Source organism: Hesperophylax consimilis, chromosome 20 (genome assembly GCF_061612785.1).
Source record: "Hesperophylax consimilis isolate HC1 chromosome 20, BYU_Hcon_1.0, whole genome shotgun sequence".
NCBI classification, from domain to species: Eukaryota; Metazoa; Arthropoda; class Insecta; order Trichoptera; family Limnephilidae; genus Hesperophylax; species Hesperophylax consimilis.
The window spans coordinates 19,025,832-19,046,951 of NC_142855.1; the positions used below are offsets into that span (position 1 = coordinate 19,025,832).

The window sequence follows — 21,120 nt, forward strand, 5'->3', positions numbered from 1 at the left end:
CTGCAGTCACTTGGCAGAGGTGTTGGTTATCCAATGAATGGGTCCAGGGGCGGCGGTACCCACACCCGCCTCCCAAAATGTTAAAATAACAAACAAAAAAATTGATAAATATTTTAATTACATGCATGATAAATGTTGGACATTACAGCACACAAAATCATACACCCAATGCTTTCATTTGTTTATTGCATACCTCTCACAAAACACTAAATAATCTAATGAAATTAAAATAATCATAATTGATGAACTCTGTGAGCGAGTGGTTCATATCCCGGGTTCATATCCCGGGTTCATATCCCGGGTTCAAATCCCAGCGACGGACTTGCTAACCATTTTTATTTATATACAATTTTATACACCAAACAGAATTTAAATAAAATAATTTAAAATATATTTGCCACACATTCCAGAGAGCAAGATACTCAGTATCGCCAGTGACCAGCTTTGTTCCTATTCACATTATTGTGTGTGTGAGAGCTACACATATGCGAGAAAGAGACATAGTTGTTTTATAACCGCCCTAATCTGTGTAGGTGCACAATGATTGGTCGCTCAGCAACCTTGGAATAGTACACCGGGGGCAGTCGTTTTCTGTCATGCTTTAGTTTTTTTTACACAAGAGAAAGATGTATGTTTTTAAATAGCATTATCTAGTGAAAGTATCGCCTGTGACTGCGCAGTGTTTTGACCGAAAGTAAATCACGACGCTAGAAGATATTTATCACAAACTTGGAATATATTATCACTTAGTTAGAAGATATTATCACGAAATTGGATAATTATCATCACGAAGTTAAAAGATCTTATCGCGAATTGTAAAATATCTCTTATCACGAAGTTAGAAGTTATTATCGCGAAGTTAAAAGAAAATATCACTAAGTTAGACAATATTACCACGAAGTTAGACAATATTATCACAAAGTTAGACAATATTATCACGAAGTTAGACAATATTATCACGAAGTTAGACAATATTATTCCGAAGTTAGACAATAATATAACGAAGTTAGACAATAATATAACGAAGTTAGACAATACTATTACGAAGTTAGACAATATTATCACGAAGTTGGACAATAATATAACGAAGTTTGACAATATTATAACGAAGTTAGACAATATTATCCCAAAGTTAGACAGTAATAAAACGAAGTTAGACAATATTATAACGAAGTTAGACAATATTATGACCTACTCAACTCAGTTTACAAGATCTGTTACAGTAAATCCAGCCAAAAACAAACATTATGAATAATAATAAGAGCAAGAAGGTGACATATACAGACATTTTTTCTTTTTTTGGTGCGTCATTTTCAAGTGAGCGATGTGGTATGATGTTTGTATAGATGGATGTCCACTTTTTGATATAATTTTCTCCTTTGACGTCCCTCGGAACTAGAAAAAAAAACAATATTATAAGAAATAATGATTTTATCTTTACTCTACGCTATTGCTAATGTCTTCCTCAGGCGTCTCCGACTTCTTTCACCACTCACTACTGTATACCACAATGTTGCTGTTAGAAAACTATATTGCATCAATTTTAATTCAACCCCGTATTTCATTCAGGTGCAGAGATATTGCGTTAAGTATCCCTCGGGCGTCCCCGACTTGTTCTACCATGCAAACCGCTCTCTAAACACTCCTGGCACTAATAAAAACAAACTTTGACATTTTCAGCGATATCAGTCGACTACTTTTCGAGTTTTGCGAGCACAAACATACGTAGGCTTAATTTATATATGTTACTAGCTGTACCCCAACACGTGTTTCTGTGGCTTTGCCTTTCTGTGCAGATAGGGACTATTGCTTTTATATCTCTCTCTCTGGTTTCAATCCTGGGATTGGTTTGCAGCACATACATAGGAATTAATAGACGAGAAGATAATGGCGAGGGGTAAAATCAACTGTTGAAGAACGAAGGGAGTAAGGCTGACTGTGATTCGTCAATAAATCAATCTGACAGTAAATAGGCATCTCGCATTATAATATCACCATTTACTTCTTAAAAGTAAAATCTGCTTTTGAATGAATAGACATGTTTACATGGGAGCGCAAATTACTCGCCACGTTATGAACAAATTTGCGAAGTCCAAATTCGGCAAAAAAATTCGGTTCTATTTTCAGAGTGGAATATTTCGTTTAAGTATTTAGTTAAGACACTTTTATAAATGTTCATAATTTACTTCCCAGCAACCAACCAGCTTTGTGTTTCGCGTCCAGACGTTTCTCGATGTGATAGTAACAACTGATTCATATTATACGATGTGAATATGCTTAAAATAAAGTAAAATAATGCTTATATATGGAATGTAATACGACAATTGGGTTTATTCTCTTTTTCACATCTATTTTTACAAGTTTTCATAGTACAAGTCAACATTTTGCCGTGTTATTTCGTAAAATGAACCGATGATGCCTCGACCATAGTTCGCACAAGAATGATGACGTCACGTTTTCAAATTTCACTTGAGGCCATATGCGAGCCCAGCCGGCTCAATGGAACCGGTATGGGGAGTGGGGATAATACGCTTTTAATCACTTAGGGCAGGTCTACTAATATTCATATGTCTATGATAAACATAGATAAAAATAATATAAAACAAAGTAGCTATCCGCGTTTGTCTCTTTGTGCGCTCAGTTCTTCTAAACGACACAACGAATTTTGATAGGGTTTTCACTATCATTTAGAGAATTTATTCTGGAAGGTTTATATATATAATACATGCACATTATATTTATAGAAAGTAGAGAAAAGTCGATGTTTTGTGATAAAGTCGTAAAAATATATTTTCGGGCGCTTATACTATTACTAACGCTGGCTAAACCTTATGAGATACAACAAAATAATGTAAGACGGAATTGTATATCTTAAAAAGGCCTACATAAAAGTCCTGGATGGTATATGTCTATCTCCTAAGGATAACCCCTAGCAAGGCCGGGTACATGACGTTTAAAAATAAATCGATCGTTTGAAAATTGCATTTAAACGTATTAAAATAGTTTTTGTAATAATTGTAGCTGAAGTCGGGGACGCCCGAGGAAGACATGGCACGATCAAGTGAATCAGATACTTGAGTCGGACCATGTCAAGAGTCAGAATAATAAAAGAGTATGTATGAGACGAATGTTTGAATGTGGATGAGGCAAGAAGTGTGTGCCAAGACCGAGTTGTTTGGCGGTCCATCCTCTCTGCCTATCCCTGCGGGGAAACGGCATGATGATTAATTAGTTTAATTTCATTATATTTGCGTACTAAAAAAAGGTAAGATTATTTTTTTTGTAATTACCATTAGGTAAAAAATTATTTATTTATTTATTTAAACGCCATAAAATGGCTTTTACAATAGAATGATACATCGGATTATAAGCATACAGTGGTATACAGGAGAATATTATTAATAAATTACAGAACAAGTAATGTGTACACAAAAGTATTATTGCAAGTGATAAAGTTGTTAACACTATATGGTCAGGCATTTTACCGCCAAATTAGGGGCGGGTGTTTTTTTTAATTTTAGCGCCAAAATTAGACTTTCCGCAAAATATTCATATCTTACGATCTATTTGATATTTTTCGATGAAACTTTCAGTGTTTTACTTTAAAAATATGTCTCTATTTATTTACTTAGCAATGTATTTGTAATTCCTTTTTTTATGAACAAAAACTTTCTACTTTCTTGGGAATCATAGAAAAAACAGTATTTCACAATCTAAATAACATATCGAAATTTATTCATACAAAATTACAAGATTATTAAGAAATTTTCAATACACATAAAAAAAAAACTATAACCTAATAGTGCTTCAATGTGTGATAGCGTTCGAAACACTTTCCTTTATGCAGGGGCACATTGCAAAACTTGCACATGTACCGCGTTTCACTGCGTAGTTTGTGAGCGGAACATACGCGACAACGATTATATTTTTATATTTTTTGTTGTGTTTAAAACTCATTGTATTGACAGGTAGATAGATCGGGTACCGCCGACAATAGAAAACACATGACCCCGCACCCATTTAGAACCCCTTGTTTACAAGTTTCCCGCTCCTTACCGCTTTGCGCAATAAAACGAGTAAACTCGTCTCCCGCGTCTTACTGTAAAAAGGCGTATGACGAGTTTTCTCGTTTACGGCAAAGAATGTGTTAATAGAAGTGCAGTGAAACAATACGTAATTAAAATAAATATCTCCTAGTGTAATAATAGTCTAATGAATACTAGGTTTGTATAAGACCTGACATAATGGAGGTATGAGGTGTTTATGATAATAGATAGTAAATAACAGAGAATATTTTGTTCGAACAGAATATTAATATGTTTATTAATAAAAAGTGACTTGTTAAGGCGATGCAATATGTAGTAATGCAAAATCATGTGTTTTTGGTTTGAACATTTTGTCGCCTAGAAATTTTTCAGATGCTTTAATTAAATACTGCGAGTAGAATACATCTTGACCTTTGAAATAATCGAGTATTTTTTACATAAGTCTTTTTATAAGCCCAGAAAAAAATAATGTATAAGGCCTATGAAAACTGCTTTAAAGTTCAAAATCTCCCACTTACGAACCCATTTTGAGAAATGGTTTTATTGTATAATGTGGCAAATTAAATTATTTAAAAATGATCGAAAAACATTTTAATATTTGTGCCTGAACATCCACAAAATAAAATAAAAGGCACTTTTTGGCCATGTTTTTTTATTGCATAAATCAAAACGATGGTGTTAAGTGGGAATTTAAGCCTTATCGCCATCTACGTAAGGTGTGTTATTGATAGCGGCTGGATTCAAAATATTACACGACGTAGTGCATCGCCTTAACATGTATAATCTAGCAAAATATTATAATAAAGTAAATTGACAAACAAAATCGTGTAAAATCGTTTTCAATAGCTCATTCAATATTGGGAGCATAATTTATTGAAACAAATGCCAGTAAGAATTTGCAATTTATATAAAATAATTAGTATTAAAAATCTTCCAATTAAAAAAATCATTTAAGGGTCATTCCGCCGTTTCGTTCAAATTTGCCTGTTTCCGCGGATTTTTTTTTTTTTGCCTTTTTACTATATATTTTTATAGAAATGGGTTCCCGTACCTATCAGATGTATAAAAGTGAAAAGGGCACCTTTGTGCGACACTTGGATTCGAAGAAAATTGATGGAAGGTAATGAAGGTGTGGATGGTAATGAAAAACTGTTGGATGGTAATTTAAAAATTTGGATGGTAATGAAGTTTGGTAATGAAATATTAATAGATGGTAGTGAACATGTTTAAGGTTCTTAAAATGTCTGTGAATAATGAAATTTGAATAGAAATTGAATAATAAAATAGATTTCAAATCATGCTAAGTATCATTTGACGTGGTCAGCGGATTAGGAAAAAGAAGAAAAACCTATTATAGTGAAAAACTAAATGCTTTATTCAGACTTTTGAACATTGGAGACAAGAAATACATTTTTTCATACGTAATCAGTTCTGCTTACTTATGCTTTTGCAATATCTGTGTGAATTGCTAAAAAATAATGGAAAAAAAATATCAAAATACAAATTAAGAAAAGGCAGCTGGAACATCAAACCCAACACAACTAAAATTTTCCTATTATACTACTTACCCAGAAATTATAAGGAATAGTCAAATTCTTTATAATTACGTTTTATAAGTAGGTTTGTACACAAGAAATACAAAATTTTCACATTCCTAAGCAAACATTGTAATATTTGAAAAATAGAAATAATAAAAATAATAATTAAAAATAATAAAAAATCAGAAGTCAATTGAAATGCAGTTTAAAATAAAATCAGAGATACTTAAAACAAACACAACATATGTAACTAATAAGTACAAGATGAAGGTCTTACATCTAAATAGGAACATAATATTTAAGGAACTTGAGATCATTCTTGTGAAAGTTTTTGCTGGAAAACTATTTCAAATCAAAGTTCGGCAAATTTTTGAAAGTGAATTGTCCTCTTTCATTCTCATCTGGATCTTGCAAGCGCTGAAGAATTTGTGATTCCAAAATGAAATCGTCGTCACTAATTGTTGGCCAGACAAATTTTTTGGAATTCCCTTGAGCTTTTTTCAAAAAAATTACTTTGTACTCTAGTGTGTACTCATGTTTTCCAATAATTTTCCCAATGAAATGATGTGTCGTGTTAGTTATTTTATATTGAACCATTATCCAGTAATCTAAGTAGTATTTGGCGCCTCCTTATCCTCTTTGTTGGTTTCCTCGTCAATGTCCATGTGTGGGAGTTCCACAGTTTTGGGGGACTGCTGTTTTGATTCATCGAAATCAGGATATTCTACTCTTAGGGATCGGATGAACTTCTCGAACTCACATTGATCGAAAGGATTGAATTCTTGCGTACTATTTTTATAAAGGGAATAATGCTGATAGTCGAACGGGACGTTTGAGAGTATTTTCACTTTACATTTCTTTTCTATAGTTTTAGCAGGCTCTGGCGTTGAAGCAATAGTATCGTCCAAAAACATGGAGCCGTCGAATTCGCTCAATAGCATATTGTCATCAATATTATTGAAAATAGTAGGCGAGTCAATTTGTAGGCTTAAGTTTTCAATATTCATGTCAACTGTGACATCTATACAGGCTTCGTCATTTTCTACATTCAGTACTCCCAGATGTTTGCTGTGCTTACATAACAGATTGCTGTGTTGGCAACTGAAACAGCTGAGGCTTCTTAAAACAACACTGTATGGCAACGACGAAGACCAAATCACCTGATGTACTTTGATTGTTCCTTTAAATCCGGGAAGTTTTTCTGGAAATTTATTCCGATATCTATTCGATTGGTCTATTTACGTTTTGTAGCTGCAACGCCTTCAATTTCTTTTGTTCGTTTCTTTTCTCGTTCCTGAGTTTGCTTATCTGGTCCTGTAACGTCTTAATGATTTTCAATGATCTATACCTCAATTTTCTAACATTCGTTAGACCACGCACATTTTTTTTAATGATTTGTTGTTCATTCTCGACTGCGAGAGGGTCAGGATCTAGAGTATTTTGCACATTATTGGGTACTTCCTTGACATTTTCATGAATTGGAGGCATATTTTCTACTGTAATCGTTTCTATTTTACGCTGCTCCTCTTTTATCTTCCAATAATTTACAGAGTTCTTTCGCCATCTTCGTCTTTGCTCTCTCTGGGCTCTTTCACTCATATCTTCAATGCTGCAAATCTTTTTTTGCGCTTTTCGCATTAAGTATCTTTTTTTTTCTTTCGCTTTCTGAAGACTGTACAGTTCCGGATTGTTTTTAATCTCAGCATATTTTTGTTGCTTATGCAGCCTGTCCTTGGATAACTTTTCGTCTTTTTTCAGTTTTTTATTTAACTTTGCCATTGTGGATTATGGTGTTTAGCCTGTAACAAATAATAAAGAAAAATTATCATAAGTATCGGATCAAGTGAGAAGTTGAATAACAAATATGGATAATTTCAATTTCGTTACTTTTACAGGAGAGCCCAAAAATTGTTACACTACTTTTATATCTTTGTTTAATATTTTTTTCCCTAAATGATTTAAAATCTAACAGTAATGATATGGTTTTTCAATCAAGAAATTTGCGTTGGACTCTTAATAATGCCCTTTATATAGATTTTTGTTCAAATCTGGATTTGTTTAGAAACTTGAAATTTTGTAAAAATTCATCTGTTTTAATAGACAACTGAAGTAATGAAGATAAGTAATGAAAATAATTGTGACTGTAGGGGAATAGTTAAACCATTTGTTTAATATATTATTCGTTTACATTTGAATAATTATAATTATATCATTGAATAAAAAAAATCGATTTTCAAATAAAAATTCGCAGGGTAAATTTTAACATATTGCTTTTCCATATCAGTAAATAGATAAAACGAAAATATGTATTTCACCAAAACTGAAATTGTCCGACGCTAGAACGCAAGAAACTGCTTTTATTGATAATATTAACTTTTATGAACCCCCAAACATGGTCCCAGATGCACGTAAAAATAACCCTTACAAATTTATCATTACCCTCCACACCTCTAAATTACCATCCGGCAAAAAATTTTACGATACGGAAGGTAATGAGACGGAGGGTAATGAGGTTTTGACAATCTTTCCTTAATAACTCGCTTAATAATGACATTACAAATCTTTATGTTTCAATAAAAAATAGTCCGACTAATTATAGTTTATAGGTTCATGATTCGAATTTTTAAAACATGTACTTACTTTAAAAAATGCTGGAAGGTAATGATGCCTGGTCGGTGACAAAGTCGTTTTCGAGCACGGAGATCGCAGATATTTCTTTATTCAGCGACGCACGTCCTCCCCCGTCCAGATATAGCGGTACACTGATTAGTAACGGAGGCGCGGGGTGGGGTACAGCTGACGAACAGTGACAAACACGGTCACAATTTTAATTACCGCTTTGGCGGAAGACGACAGCGATTTTTTCTGGACAAAAACAAAATCTCAATTCTTTCTATGATACAGTAACTTTAAAAATAAATTAAACACCAATAAATATGCAAAATTAGTTGTACATTCAGGTCGATTAATGAATGTAGTGATTTTACTAGTGTAAAATGTTCTTATTTATTGATCAATTTACCGGTCCCTCATTTACACGGGGAAGGTAATGAGATTTTAGCATGTTTTTTGTATACCATAAAGTTATTAAGTAACAAATGCCTAATCCGGTAAATACTACTTTTTCCTTTTTTAAATAACTACATTTTCCAATAAAACTTTCTTGAAAAACATTATTTTTCATATGACTTTTTTGCAAGAACATGCGATTTGAACGAAACGGCGGAATGACCCTTAACTGTCCATATTTTATAATTTGAAACACAAATAAATATCCGTATTAGATTTTTGCTACACCTTTGTTTTAAAAAGTTATTATTCAGTTTGGTTGGGTATTTTGATCTCAAATTCAAATTTAACTCACATATTTATTTATTTATTTAGACGCCGTAAAAGGCTTTTACAATATACATGATTTATGTTTACAGTGGTTCACAGGAGCGAAACAGTATTATGTTAAACAGAATAATTACTGTGAAATTATGTTGAAAATTAAACAAAAATAACATCTGGTATACATAGGTACAATAGCATTTTTATTTTCAATCCGTACAGTAGTTTAGTATTGAGGTTATTGTTACCTTCAATATTGAATTTGGTTGAATTTGCTGAGAACTAAGAGTTAGCTCTATTGAATCAGGGCTGTCAGTTAGACATCTCATAACTATTTTGGGAAAAATTATAGTTTTAATTAAGTATATAAAATTATTAGATAACACTCTTCTGTCTGATATCTGATGTAAGTGCATTGTTTAGGTTCTGTGATAACTTATGAATAGAATGGTATTATGCCTAATAACATTGATAATTACGACAGAGGTATGTTATTATAGCCTTCTTATAGCTATATTCCGTGCAGTTGAACACATCTACTACTTCTGAGAAAGCATTGCCAACTGCATGCAATCTAGGTATAAGGGAGTTTCTAAATGACGCAGTCCTGATATTGGTATTAAAATTAAAAAGAATTTGGGATCGAGTGGTTCTAGTGGGTATATGGAAGGTAATTAGGCTTAATATATCAGGGCTGTCTATAATACCTGTATAACTTTGGATCCAGGTAGAAATTTAAACCCACTTGTTTCGCCAGAAATGTTTATTGCAGAAGAGGAAGAAAATTATAAATCAACCTATTTATTGACTTTTAGCAGGGGAGAATTTATGGCGACATCTATTGAAAAAACTATCAACTTATTTATTAACTTCAGTCCGTTGGAAAGGCAAGCATCTACACACAGCGACATCTATGCAAAGCCAACCAAACTCCAATTTCTAACATAAACTCCCCCCGAAAAAAGGATTGGAGGTCATTTTTTCTGAAACAAACCCCAAAACATAAGAATAAAAATTAAGCAGCTAAATATCTACATATATGCCAAAATTAATTTGGAAGAAACAAAAATAGTAATTATTTACTATTACTGTTAATACAAAAAAAATTGATTAACAATAAATATTTGAAATAATAGGTAACCTATTTCTAAGCATAAGTTTAAACATAAGACTACTCTAAAAACGAAATGACAATTTCAAACTAACTAAAATTATACAAATTAATTATGAGATTAAAATTATTACTTTCGTTCAAATCAAATTCATGCAATTCACTAAGCTATTCTATACTATAATTTAACAACTAAGATAATTCCAATAACCTTGTTCTAACAGAAATCATAACAATAATCAAACATAAAACAAATAATATAGACAACACAACATGGAGCGCTGGTTTCCTGGTCATCCTTCTTAAGGGTTTGTGTTTTTCTATAGTTCATTACCACATTTATAATTAGTTTCTTCAGATGTATTTGTGTAGTTTGAAATTACATATAGCCAGCAGGCTATCTCGGTTTATAAGCGTTCATTTTTAAAGTGTTTTTTTTTTTTTTTCTTGGTATATACGGATCTACAATCCTTTTTTTTATTTTGTACATTTTTTATCAAACTCGCAAGTTTTATTGTTATCCACTTTTTTATGCACTGTTTTTACCTTTTATTTATTATTATTTCTTCCTTATCTTCTTTTAATTTATTATTATTATTTTTTATTTTTATTTATGATAATACACAAAAATTTTATATTGTTTTTATCACGAAACTTTTTATATTGTTTTGCACAAAACCTTTTTTTATTTTGCGCTTACTCAGCGTCTGGTCCGTTGGGTGGGGGTGTCGACATTTTCAGCTCCTCGTTGTCATCTATTGGCAACAGACAGATCTTTGAAATGGCCCTCTGGATGATGCCTTTCGACGTGATGATGGTCGCCACGCGAACTCTTCCATCAGCGCCAGGATGAACGGCGCTCACACGTCCCAGCCTCCAGTAGCAAGAAGGGACGTTGTCCTCCTTTATTACGACCATGTCGCCAGACCGCATCTGCCTTTGATTCCTATTGGTCCATTTGCTTCTGGTTTGAAGTTCTGCTAAGTACTCCTTCCGCCACCTCGACCAGAAAAATTGTACAATCTGGATTAGTTTTTGGTAATTGTTTAATCGATTGAATGTGATATGTTCCAAATTTTGTTCTGGAATCGCCGCCAAACTAGTTCCTATTAGAAAGTGACCGGGAGTCAAGGGATTAAGGTCATAAGGATCATTTGATAAGGGAGACAGTGGCCTGGAGTTTAAGCAAGATTCAATTTGACACAACACCGTATTAATCTCTTCATAAGTTAATGAAGCGATACTGGTTATTCTTTTTAAGTGATGCTTAACTGACTTTATCCCAGCCTCCCAGAGCCCCCCAAAGTTCGGCGCACGAGCTGGTATAAATTGCCATTGTATTCCTAATGTGGATAAATAATTATCAATTTTATCATTAGACATATTTAAAAAATTATAAATTTCTCTTAGTTCATTATTAGCCGCTTTAAAATTGGTTGCATTGTCCGAGAACATTTTGCTTGGTCTACCACGACGCGAGATAAACCGCTTCAAAGAGTTTAAAAAACTCTCTGCGCTCAAGGACAGCACAGCTTCTAAGTGCACGGCTTTAGTGACCATGCATACGAACAAGCAAATATATGATTTAACGCTATGTGATTTTCTGTGAATACCCGACTTTATTAATATTGGTCCACAGTAGTCCACTCCTGTTATCTGAAATGGCCTACATTCAGTTATTCTTTCAGCTGGCAGGTCGGCCATCAACTGCTGTTCGGATTTGGGATTACATCTATAACAAATTATACATTTTTTTATTATTTTTTTTACAACATTCCTTCCCTTAATCGGCCAAAATTTCATTCTAATCAACGCCAATAATGACTGCGTTCCCGAGTGTAAGTTCAAGTAATGATAGTGTTTTACAATTAACTCTGTTAATTTATGATGCGAAGGTAACAAAATTGGGTGCTGCTGGCCTTCGGTTACCATTTTACCTTTGGAGAGTCTTCCCCCCACACGAATTAGATCCCTTTCAATAAAAGGATCTAATGACTTTAGTGCACTATTCCTAGGTATATTACCTCCATTATTTAAAGCTCGAATTTCGTCTCTGAAACAGTATGATTGCGCCCGAGATATTAATTTGTTTACTGAATTTTCCAACTCACTAACTGTTAATTTACTATAGCGGCGCTGCGAAGAGTTTCTACAATTAAAAATAAATCTATTAATGTATGCTGTTACTCTCTGTAATTTGGAAAAATTGGAATATCTATCAAAAATGTCCCAGTCCTGTTTCACAGCAGACAACAGTGCCGAGCTTGTTTTGATCTCTGGTGGATCAATACAAAATGAGTTGGAATTTGGCCAGCACGCTGAATCCAACGTCAGCCATTCTGGACCATGCCACCAAATGCTGGAAATTAATAACTGTGAAACGCAGATTCCTCTGAAAAGCACGTCTGCTGCATTGTCTTCAGACCGTACATGGTTCCATTGCTCCGGCTGACTGGCTTCCTGGATTTCCGCCACTCTATTAGCAACGAAAGTGTTCCATCTTACCGGATGATCCCTGTCTTCGGGTCGCACCAATATTTGACTGTACATTTTCTCAATGTCGGCTGTTATCGCGTACTGGTGTTTTCTGAAACATATCAATTGTGCGGCTAAATCTTTCTGTAAAACAGGTCCTATCATGAGAGCATCGTTTAACGATATACCATTGGATGATTTTGCTGAACCGTCAAATACCACTCGAGTCTTAGTGGTAGTGCTCGATTCTTTCAATACTGCATGATGTGGCAAATAAAAATAACAATCTTCATTAGAGGGTGCTTCGCACCGGGTCATGTGACCCAAGTCTATATATTCCTGCATGAATTCTTTATATTTTTTCATCAGGTCAGGATTTGAAGAAAATTTCCTTTGCAAATTGCAAAGTCTTTTTTCCGCCATGGGCAGCGTTTCTCCCAACTGTTTAACACAGGGGCGCTGTGGTAAGCTTACCATGAAACGACCATTGTCATTCCTTTTATAAGTGTCCTTGAAAATCTCCTCGCACGCTCGCTCCTCATGGCTCCGGTGCTTCACCGGTTGGAATTCTTCTAATTTCCAGAAGTTTTCAATCTGTTTATGGATTATATTTAATGATAGTTGACAAGATTTTACTGGCCTTTTTATTTTTGTTGTGACGATGGGTCCTGACACCAGCCATCCGAATTCAGTTCTCTGTAATATGGGTCCTGAGTCTCCATTTCGAAGTTGATCTTGCTTCATAATTTCCCAAAAGATTTCCGCTCCGAGTAGCATATCTATGGAGCTTGTTTCATAGAAGGCAGGATCCGCTAACTGAAGACCATCAGGTATGTTGGCATCCTTTTTCTGTAAAGAAATTTGCGGCAGATGACTTGTTACTTCTTTCAAAACGAGACATTCTATGTCTCTTTCATACGGTGAATAGTTCGAGAAAATTCTTAAATTTATGCTATTTTTAATATTCAATATTTTGTTTTGGATTCCGGTAATCGGTATGTTTGCCCTTTTGGGTTTTAATTGCAACCTTGTTGCAAATTCTTCTGTTATAAAATTGGACTGAGAACCACTATCCAATAAAACTCTAGCCTTAATCAAATTTCCGTTATTATTCAACACTTTAATAACGGCGGTAGATAACAAAACAAAACTATTAGATATTTTCGTAGAGTGATTTGTAACTAAAGGTTCATTATTTGATGTTGATGGTGAATCCTTATCCTGAGACTTCGAATTATCTGTTTCCTTTTTTAAATGCAACAAAGTATTGTGCGAGTTATTTTCGCATATACGACAATTGTATTTACTTTTACATTCTTTTAGCTTATGACCCAAGCACAAACATTTCAAACACGCATTTACTTGACGTATCTTTATAATTCTATCCTTAGTATTTAATATTAAAATTTTTTTACAATTATAAACCTTATGATCGCCTTTGCAAATAATACATTTTGTCATTTGAGGCGTTAAAGAAATCATAGCTTCTTTTCGGTATTTGAAAGGAAAAGTTTTATTTTGATTAAATTTTCCTTCAGTAATTCCAGCAAATTCTAAAATCTGAACTCGATCTGATAAATATTTTATAAACTCTTTATATGTGGGTAGATTTTCTTTTGTGGCAAATACTTCCCAATGATGTCGAGTTTCACTATCTAGTTTTCGCGACAATAAATATATTAACATGATATCCCAATTTTCGGTGGGTATATTTAACTTTTTTAACGATTTTAAATGTAATTCGGATTCATCGATAAGATTCCTTAATGCTACGGAATTTTCAAATTTTATTTCAGGCAATTTGAATAATGCTTCAACGTGCTTATGTATAATAATTTTTATATTTTGATAGCGAGAAGTTAACATCTCCCATGCAGTATGATAGTTCTCCTGGTTATTTGGAAGTGAGGTTAATAATTTAGCTGCGTCACCTTCAAGGCATGATCGCAGATAATACAATTTTTGAATAACTTCTAAAGATGGATTATTATCAACTAAAGCAACAAAAGTATCCCGAAAATTCAACCAATTTTCGTAACTCCCATTAAATTTTGGCAACTCAAGTATAGGCAAACGTATGTTATGTGATGTTGTATTCTGAACTTTATTTAACAATTTATCTTTAGCCTTAGCAACAAGATTATAATATAAATTTTCAAATGCTTGCCTTTCTGTTTTGGTTAATTCTTCCGGCGAAATTGCTTCTATGTTATCTTGTAATGAGTCGAAAGTGTCTAAAATTGGTTCAAGTTTCTTCAATCTGACTTCAATTTCAGATTGCGACAAATTATCACCGTTTATATATTCATTGAACCTAGTTAATTTCGCCTTGCAAATTCCACGCTGGTTAATCAAAGTTTTGAGATCCATTTTTAAATATCAAGAAAAGAGGTATTCACAGAACGTATTGTCAAATGATAATCACTTGTAATCAATCACTACACGTGCACTGTCCTTGATCACAGAACTTTACTAATTAACCGATAAACAATGAATTTTATCTGAATTTTATAAATGCAACAGCTCGATGGCTGTCAAAAAGAAAACAATTTGACACTATTGTTATTCTCTCCACAATCTCCACCGCGCATGCGTCAGCTTGCTTCGCGGCTGGGTTGGTGTTTTTACCGACTCGCGGTAACTTTCGAAATTTAAACTAACGGATTTTCAAATATAACCGCTCGTAATAAATCTTTTAAGAAATTTAAAATACTTGCTTTGTATTCTAACTTCTTTTTATATTGTTGTAACAATTATTATTGCTTACTACAATTTCGATGATGGGTATGAAATCAATTCAAACAACACTTGGTAACAATCAGCCCGATTCAATTTTAAAACAAACAAAGAAATACGGCTGTGTAATAAATCATGCTCTCCTGCCTGGGAAAATAAGGTAGGTATATGGGATATGGTCACTTGCCCGTTTTTCTGAAGATCCCCTCTGATGTTGGATGTTGAAGATGTTTGCTGGTTCTTTTATCATCCGCGATTCAATCGATAATACGGATGCGGCACGAAGGTCCAATGTTTAATTTTGTATCCAGGTAGAAATTTAAACCACTTATTTCGCCAGAAATGTTTATTGCAGAAGAGGAAGAAAATTATAAATCAACCTATTTATTGACTTTTAGCAGGGGAGAATTTATGGCGACATCTATTGAAAAAACTATCAACTTATTTATTAACTTCAGTCCGTTGGAAAGGCAAGCATCTACACACAGCGACATCTATGCAAAGCCAACCAAACTCCAATTTCTAACAATACCATTGACAATTTTAAAAATAAAAGTCAAATAAGTCTTCTATCTGAGAGTTTAAGTAGGTTTAATTCTTTCATCAAGTGATTGTAATTTATTGATTCTATAGGTAGACCGAGTTTATAGTTAATGTATCTTAGGAATTTATGCTGAATTTTTTCAATAGAATCGGAGTGGATTTTAAAGTAAGGACACCAAATAGGAGAATTATATTCGATTTGACTTCAAACAAGTGAGGAATATAAGATTTTTAGTGTTGAAATATTTTTAAAGTCTCTGCCATTTCGGAGAATGAAGCCGAGCATTTTTAATCCTTTGTTGGTGACTGTTTCTACATATGAAAAAGGCTGCGCAAACGGTCCCCTTAAAAGCGCTATTTTTTTTAAATATCTCCTGATATAATATATCTCCTGATATCCTGATATCTGATATATATATCTCCTTTAAATATCTCCTGAGTAACCGTTAAATTTAACTATGATACGGTTAACCGGGAGTCGTACGAATTATTCAGCTCTTCAAAAAGAGCTAACTCAATTGTGCGGGTGGTCCGTGAACGACTCAGTATGCTCGCTAGTATGAAAGGGTTAATAAAAACTAAAATAAATATTCGCAGGTCCTTATTATACAGGGTTTCCAATAAGAGGTGTTATTTTGATATTCAATCGTAAAAGATCAATGCTTTCGTTGCTTGTGTGGCACGTAGCGCCGTCTTGTTGAAAGTAAACGTTGTCCAAATCAATACCATCCAATTTCGGCCATAAAAATACATTAATCATCTCTTGATAGCGCAATCCATTCACCGTAACTGTTGTTCCAGCCTCATTTCCGAAAAAGTAAGGTCCAATGACTCCGCCGGATCATAAACCGCACCTAACAGTCACACGCTGAGGATAGAGAGGCTTTTCAACAATAACTCTTGGGTTTTCCGAGCCCCAGGTGCGACAATTTTGATTGTTGACGAAGCCACCGAGGTTGAAATGGGCCTCATCACTCAAGATGATTTGCATTTGATTCACTCAAGTGAATTTTAATCATTTCAATGCGTTGTTGAAGCGTGTATCGTTCCATTTTTATTAATGGCGTAGTTTTTACTTGTCAAATGTCAAAAAATGACAGCTTCAAAAGTAACATCTACCGAAATAGCGGGCTATTCAAAATAACACCTCTTATTGGAAAACCCGTATATCCTGAAATAATGACAGATGACTGGATACTGTAGGGGAGGGGAAGCAGCGCCAAGAGTTGGACTGAAGAAGAGGTGGATGAGGTCAAATCCCACCCCCACAGAGGCGGATTTGCCCTTAGGCCTATGTAGGCCCGGGCCTAGGGCGGCCAGATATTAGGGGCGGCCAATCGTGACAAAAAAGTCACAGATGATAACAAGAAATTACTACCTAAGTACCTAAATATTGTACGTACGAAATAGCTATATGCAAGAGCGTGTTCACACACAGCACACAGCGCGCCCCCACGCCCCGCAGCCGCCCTCGCCACACCTATAGCTGGGTCCAGACATGTTCTTTTCTCCGTACCGTACCTCCGTTTCGTATCAGCGTCGCGATCAAGAACGCTAGTTTGGACGCCCGTTCGGTACGGTACGGTGGTACGGCGTCTCGATACGGATAGAGGTACGCTCCGATCCATCGCGAGTCGGTTTTTCGACCCGTTCAAAGGCGATACGGTACGGGTCTGCACCAGTCTGGACGTGTTCGCGGCGTGCGACATCTTTCTCTGTTTTTGAACAATTCTAACTCCCACCAACGTCGCCTTTTTTGTTTTTTTTTCGTTATATTATTGTGAATAACAATGAAGGACGCGCAAGCAATCGTCAAATTCTCAAACACTTCCGCAGTCGACGACATGGTGGGAGGAAATGAACACGCGATGATCGCAGCGACGTTACGGAGATACGGGCTCTTGATCGCGACGCGGATACGAAACGGAGGTACGGAACGGACAAAAGATGATGCGTCCAGAGTTTTTGGATCGCGACGCTGGTACGAAACGGAGGTACGGTACGGACAAAAGAACTTGTCTGGACCCAGCTTATCATGCTCCGTCGCTCGCCCGCTCGCGTATTTCCAATCCCTACCGTGATTCAGTTGCGCTAGTGACTGAACCGCGTTAGGTATTGTTATGCATAATAGCGTGTTCACACACAGAGCTATAATGTGCGTGGGATGGCGTATTTCAGCATATCGCTCGCCATACTTTTCAGGCTTTGAGGAAAATATTTTCCCTCACGACCTATGTCATCTTAGGTGATGCTGTGTGGAGGGTCTTTTTAAGGAAGGGAAGGATAGGAAGTTCTGAAAAGGAAAATGTACGAGGGGTGGGTAGGAATCTGGGGATTAGTGTGTCCAGGAGTGACATACGTATGAATACATCCCTCCAACTGCGGTGCAATGCGATGGGTCAAGATAGTCCGGCTGGAAAGGTCAAAAGGCCTTCCTCACCCAGTCTCTCTCGATCCGGCCCGCCACGCAGCAGGTGGGCAGACGTATCCGCCGCCAAGACCTGGACAAATCTCACCCCATGAACCATGAATGATAATGGCAGGAAAATTAAAACGGTTTTGACCCTAGGAACTTACTGAAAAGTTTGGATACTCTTGGTCAATATGATGGGTACTGAGAAAGGGGCGGCTACATGGTCTGGGGCCTAGGGCGGCCAAGACTGCAAATCCGCCTCTGCACCCCCAGCTGTACAATGTATAGTGTTGACAATTATTTCAATCTTACTTACCATTCTGACAGAAATTCCCATCTGATAACATGTGATCGAGGCACCCGCACTTGCCATTTATACAGTGTGCGTCATTTGGAGGTTTTAATTCATCTGCATATATGCAGTCTCCGTCTATCTTGCAGTTCCGACCTAAAACTGGTGAAAACGAAAACAAATTATACTTAAGAGGAGCTACAAGCCAAAAATGGGTATATTCTTGGTACAACTTATATTGTAGGTAATAGGCATTAAAATCGCTTGACAAACGGAGTCTAGAAACGTTCGATTTCAAGAACAAAACTGGTTTTTATTTATTTTGTAAATAATTCTATAAGAAAACTAAAAAGTTTATCAAGTGAAACTGTCACAGATAATCTTAGCTATAATACTGTATTTTTTAAAAGTTGTTTCCTTTACGCGTTCATACATTTCAATTGAAAAAAATATTTTTTTAGTAGTTTACATTTATATTGTTTATTGAGTAATTTATTTTTTTATTTGTATCATACTCAAGCGAAACGATAGGAAAACCTTCAATTTATCTAAAGCATATTTTTTGGTATTCATAATGTACACCAATTCGTTATAAAGATTAATCTAAGTAGTGACCTAAAATAAGGTCGGAATCTTAAAGGCGTAAGTGAAGAAGTAATGCACGAATATATGCAACGCGCGGCCCTCGTGTATAGGGCAGACCTACGGTGGAATTTGCCCTAGCAAGCCTAGAAAATTGATGTTTCGTGGGGTTTATTTGAATTATTTCTGATGAACGTATTACTAAAATCTCAGATACAGTCGATGAAGTGGGTGCAAACATTTTAAATTCTGTGTATTCGTTTGACAGTGATGTCGAAAACAATAACGCAAACTCTTCAAGAAGTGAAGTTATGACTACGATAAGATTTTGATGAATTTCTAACCTGTATCCTGTAAAGGATGATAAATGTTTTCATTTAACAGTTTTTATACGATACAAATTTAATTGATTTCAAAAAGCTTTTAATGGTATCTACTAGAGGAGAGGCGTATTTATCGCACCCAATAAAAATACCGGGTATTTTCATGCGATACTTTGTACTTGTGACAAATTTCCAAAATACTTGGTTCCAAAATACTCATAAGTATTTTATACTGGGACTATTTATTACTTTCTGTCCCCAGTCCCCAGATGGGTATAAAATACTTGTGAGAATGTTGTAACCGGTGTTTTTTTGTACCTGTACTCACTATTCCCAGTAACGAAAAGTACTCACAGAACCCACCTCTAGTATCTAAATGCACATGCCACTGATTACTTGAAAATATTATTATTCAATGGCATGTCATGTTATCAATCAATTTCATCTTCTGTGATTAACGAGGGTCCAGATGATTAATCGCGGTATATTTGGAGCACTATAAATAAGTTATATACCATAAATTGATTCGTGTGTTCATGCGAAGGATGGTAACCAACATTTTTTTCCCATTTTTAAAGTTTAGTTACTTTAAATCATATTACTACAATGAACTTTTTGTAATCATAATATAAAAGTTTATTGAAAAATAAATTAAAAAACACTCCTAATTTAGTAAGATTATGTTATTTTTATGCATTCAAACATTCAAAATGCTTCTCATAACTTGTTTTTGTCAGTTAACATAGATTACACCCGAGCAGACTAGACTGTTGACTTATCTGCAAGTCTAGGGTGAATAAAAGTACAAAAAAGATGATTATAAAACGTGTATGTGTTATTATTATGCACCAGAGTCTTGACAAAATCTGTTGGGAGTTATCTTTCTGTTTAATAGTTAGTATTTCAAAATACCTGGGCTTGGTTTGCAAGTAGATCCCTCCAGATGATACTTTTTTGAACACTCGCAAATGTGGTTTTCGTTACAGACCGAGTGTAATGCCATGCAATCTTCATTGGAACTACAACGATCCCCCAAAACGCACTGTAAAACAAATAATGTGACATGTTAATTAAATGTCAGTACAGATGTTTAAAATTATATTTATATTATATGAATAACGGATAAACATCCAAAATTGCTGGACACGGCTTAATCGACACTGTTCACTGGCACGTAACATGCCAGATACGTAGCGTGCCAGATATGATTACTAAGTACGTACAAATTATTATATAATATTGCTTAATGGGTAATATCCCGTGTACAGTTATTTAAAATGCATTATTTTGATTTTCTGTTGACTGAAAGCTGAGTGTAGGTACTGTACAGAGACAGTAGATACTTTAATAGTACGCAACTGCTGACCCTGTAAAAAATCGTAAGTGCACCCTACAAGAGCGAGAGCCCCAAAATACCCTTGACTCTGTGCAGATGCTGTTTCATTTGATAGATTCCCTTATCTTAACAAGCGGATTGCAACATTTAGAGCACATGACGTGTCAGGTAAGTATGCTGTCCTTGTTCTACCGGTATTATAATGGAATATCCACTTGGCATCGGTGAATAATAGTAAATCTTTTGTTTTTATATGTATATGTTCCTTAATACATATTTAGCTTTCCGTAATCCACAATATTAATTTGAATTTACCTTAATTTAATCAAAAATCTTAATTTATTGTAAACTATGTAACACAACTGTATTAACTACTTTTGTAAAAGCCCATT

At 34.9% G+C, this 21,120-nt stretch overlaps 1 protein-coding gene across 2 annotated transcripts; it reads right to left on the reverse strand.

Annotated features, from left to right (window-relative positions):
• Positions 1-10,206: 10,206 nt before the first annotated feature.
• Positions 10,207-15,611, reverse strand: LOC149414259 (uncharacterized). Of its 2 annotated transcripts, none has more exons than XM_089643825.1 (2): positions 14,671-15,544; positions 10,207-11,760 (listed from the first exon to the last, which is right to left on the reverse strand). In XM_089643825.1, exons 1-2 carry the CDS (start codon positions 14,871-14,873, stop codon positions 10,725-10,727), a joined length of 1,239 nt encoding a protein of 412 aa, XP_089499951.1. In that variant the 5' UTR covers positions 14,874-15,544; the 3' UTR covers positions 10,207-10,724. The 2 variants fall into 2 exon arrangements, 1 of the variants encoding a protein (XP_089499951.1); XR_016304025.1 differs by lacking the exon at positions 10,207-11,760 and adding an exon at positions 12,809-13,352 and having other exon boundaries at positions 14,671-15,611.
• Positions 15,612-21,120: the final 5,509 nt, after the last annotated feature.

Coding starts and splice junctions, on each gene's coding strand:
- LOC149414259 (XM_089643825.1), bottom strand. CDS start 14,873: ATGGATCTCAAAACTTTGATTAACCAGCGTGGAATTTGCAAGGCGAAA. Junction 11,761..14,670: donor GAATTAACCAAAACAGAAAG/GCAAGCATTTGA, acceptor AATTTGTTATAG/ATGTAATCCCAAATCCGAAC.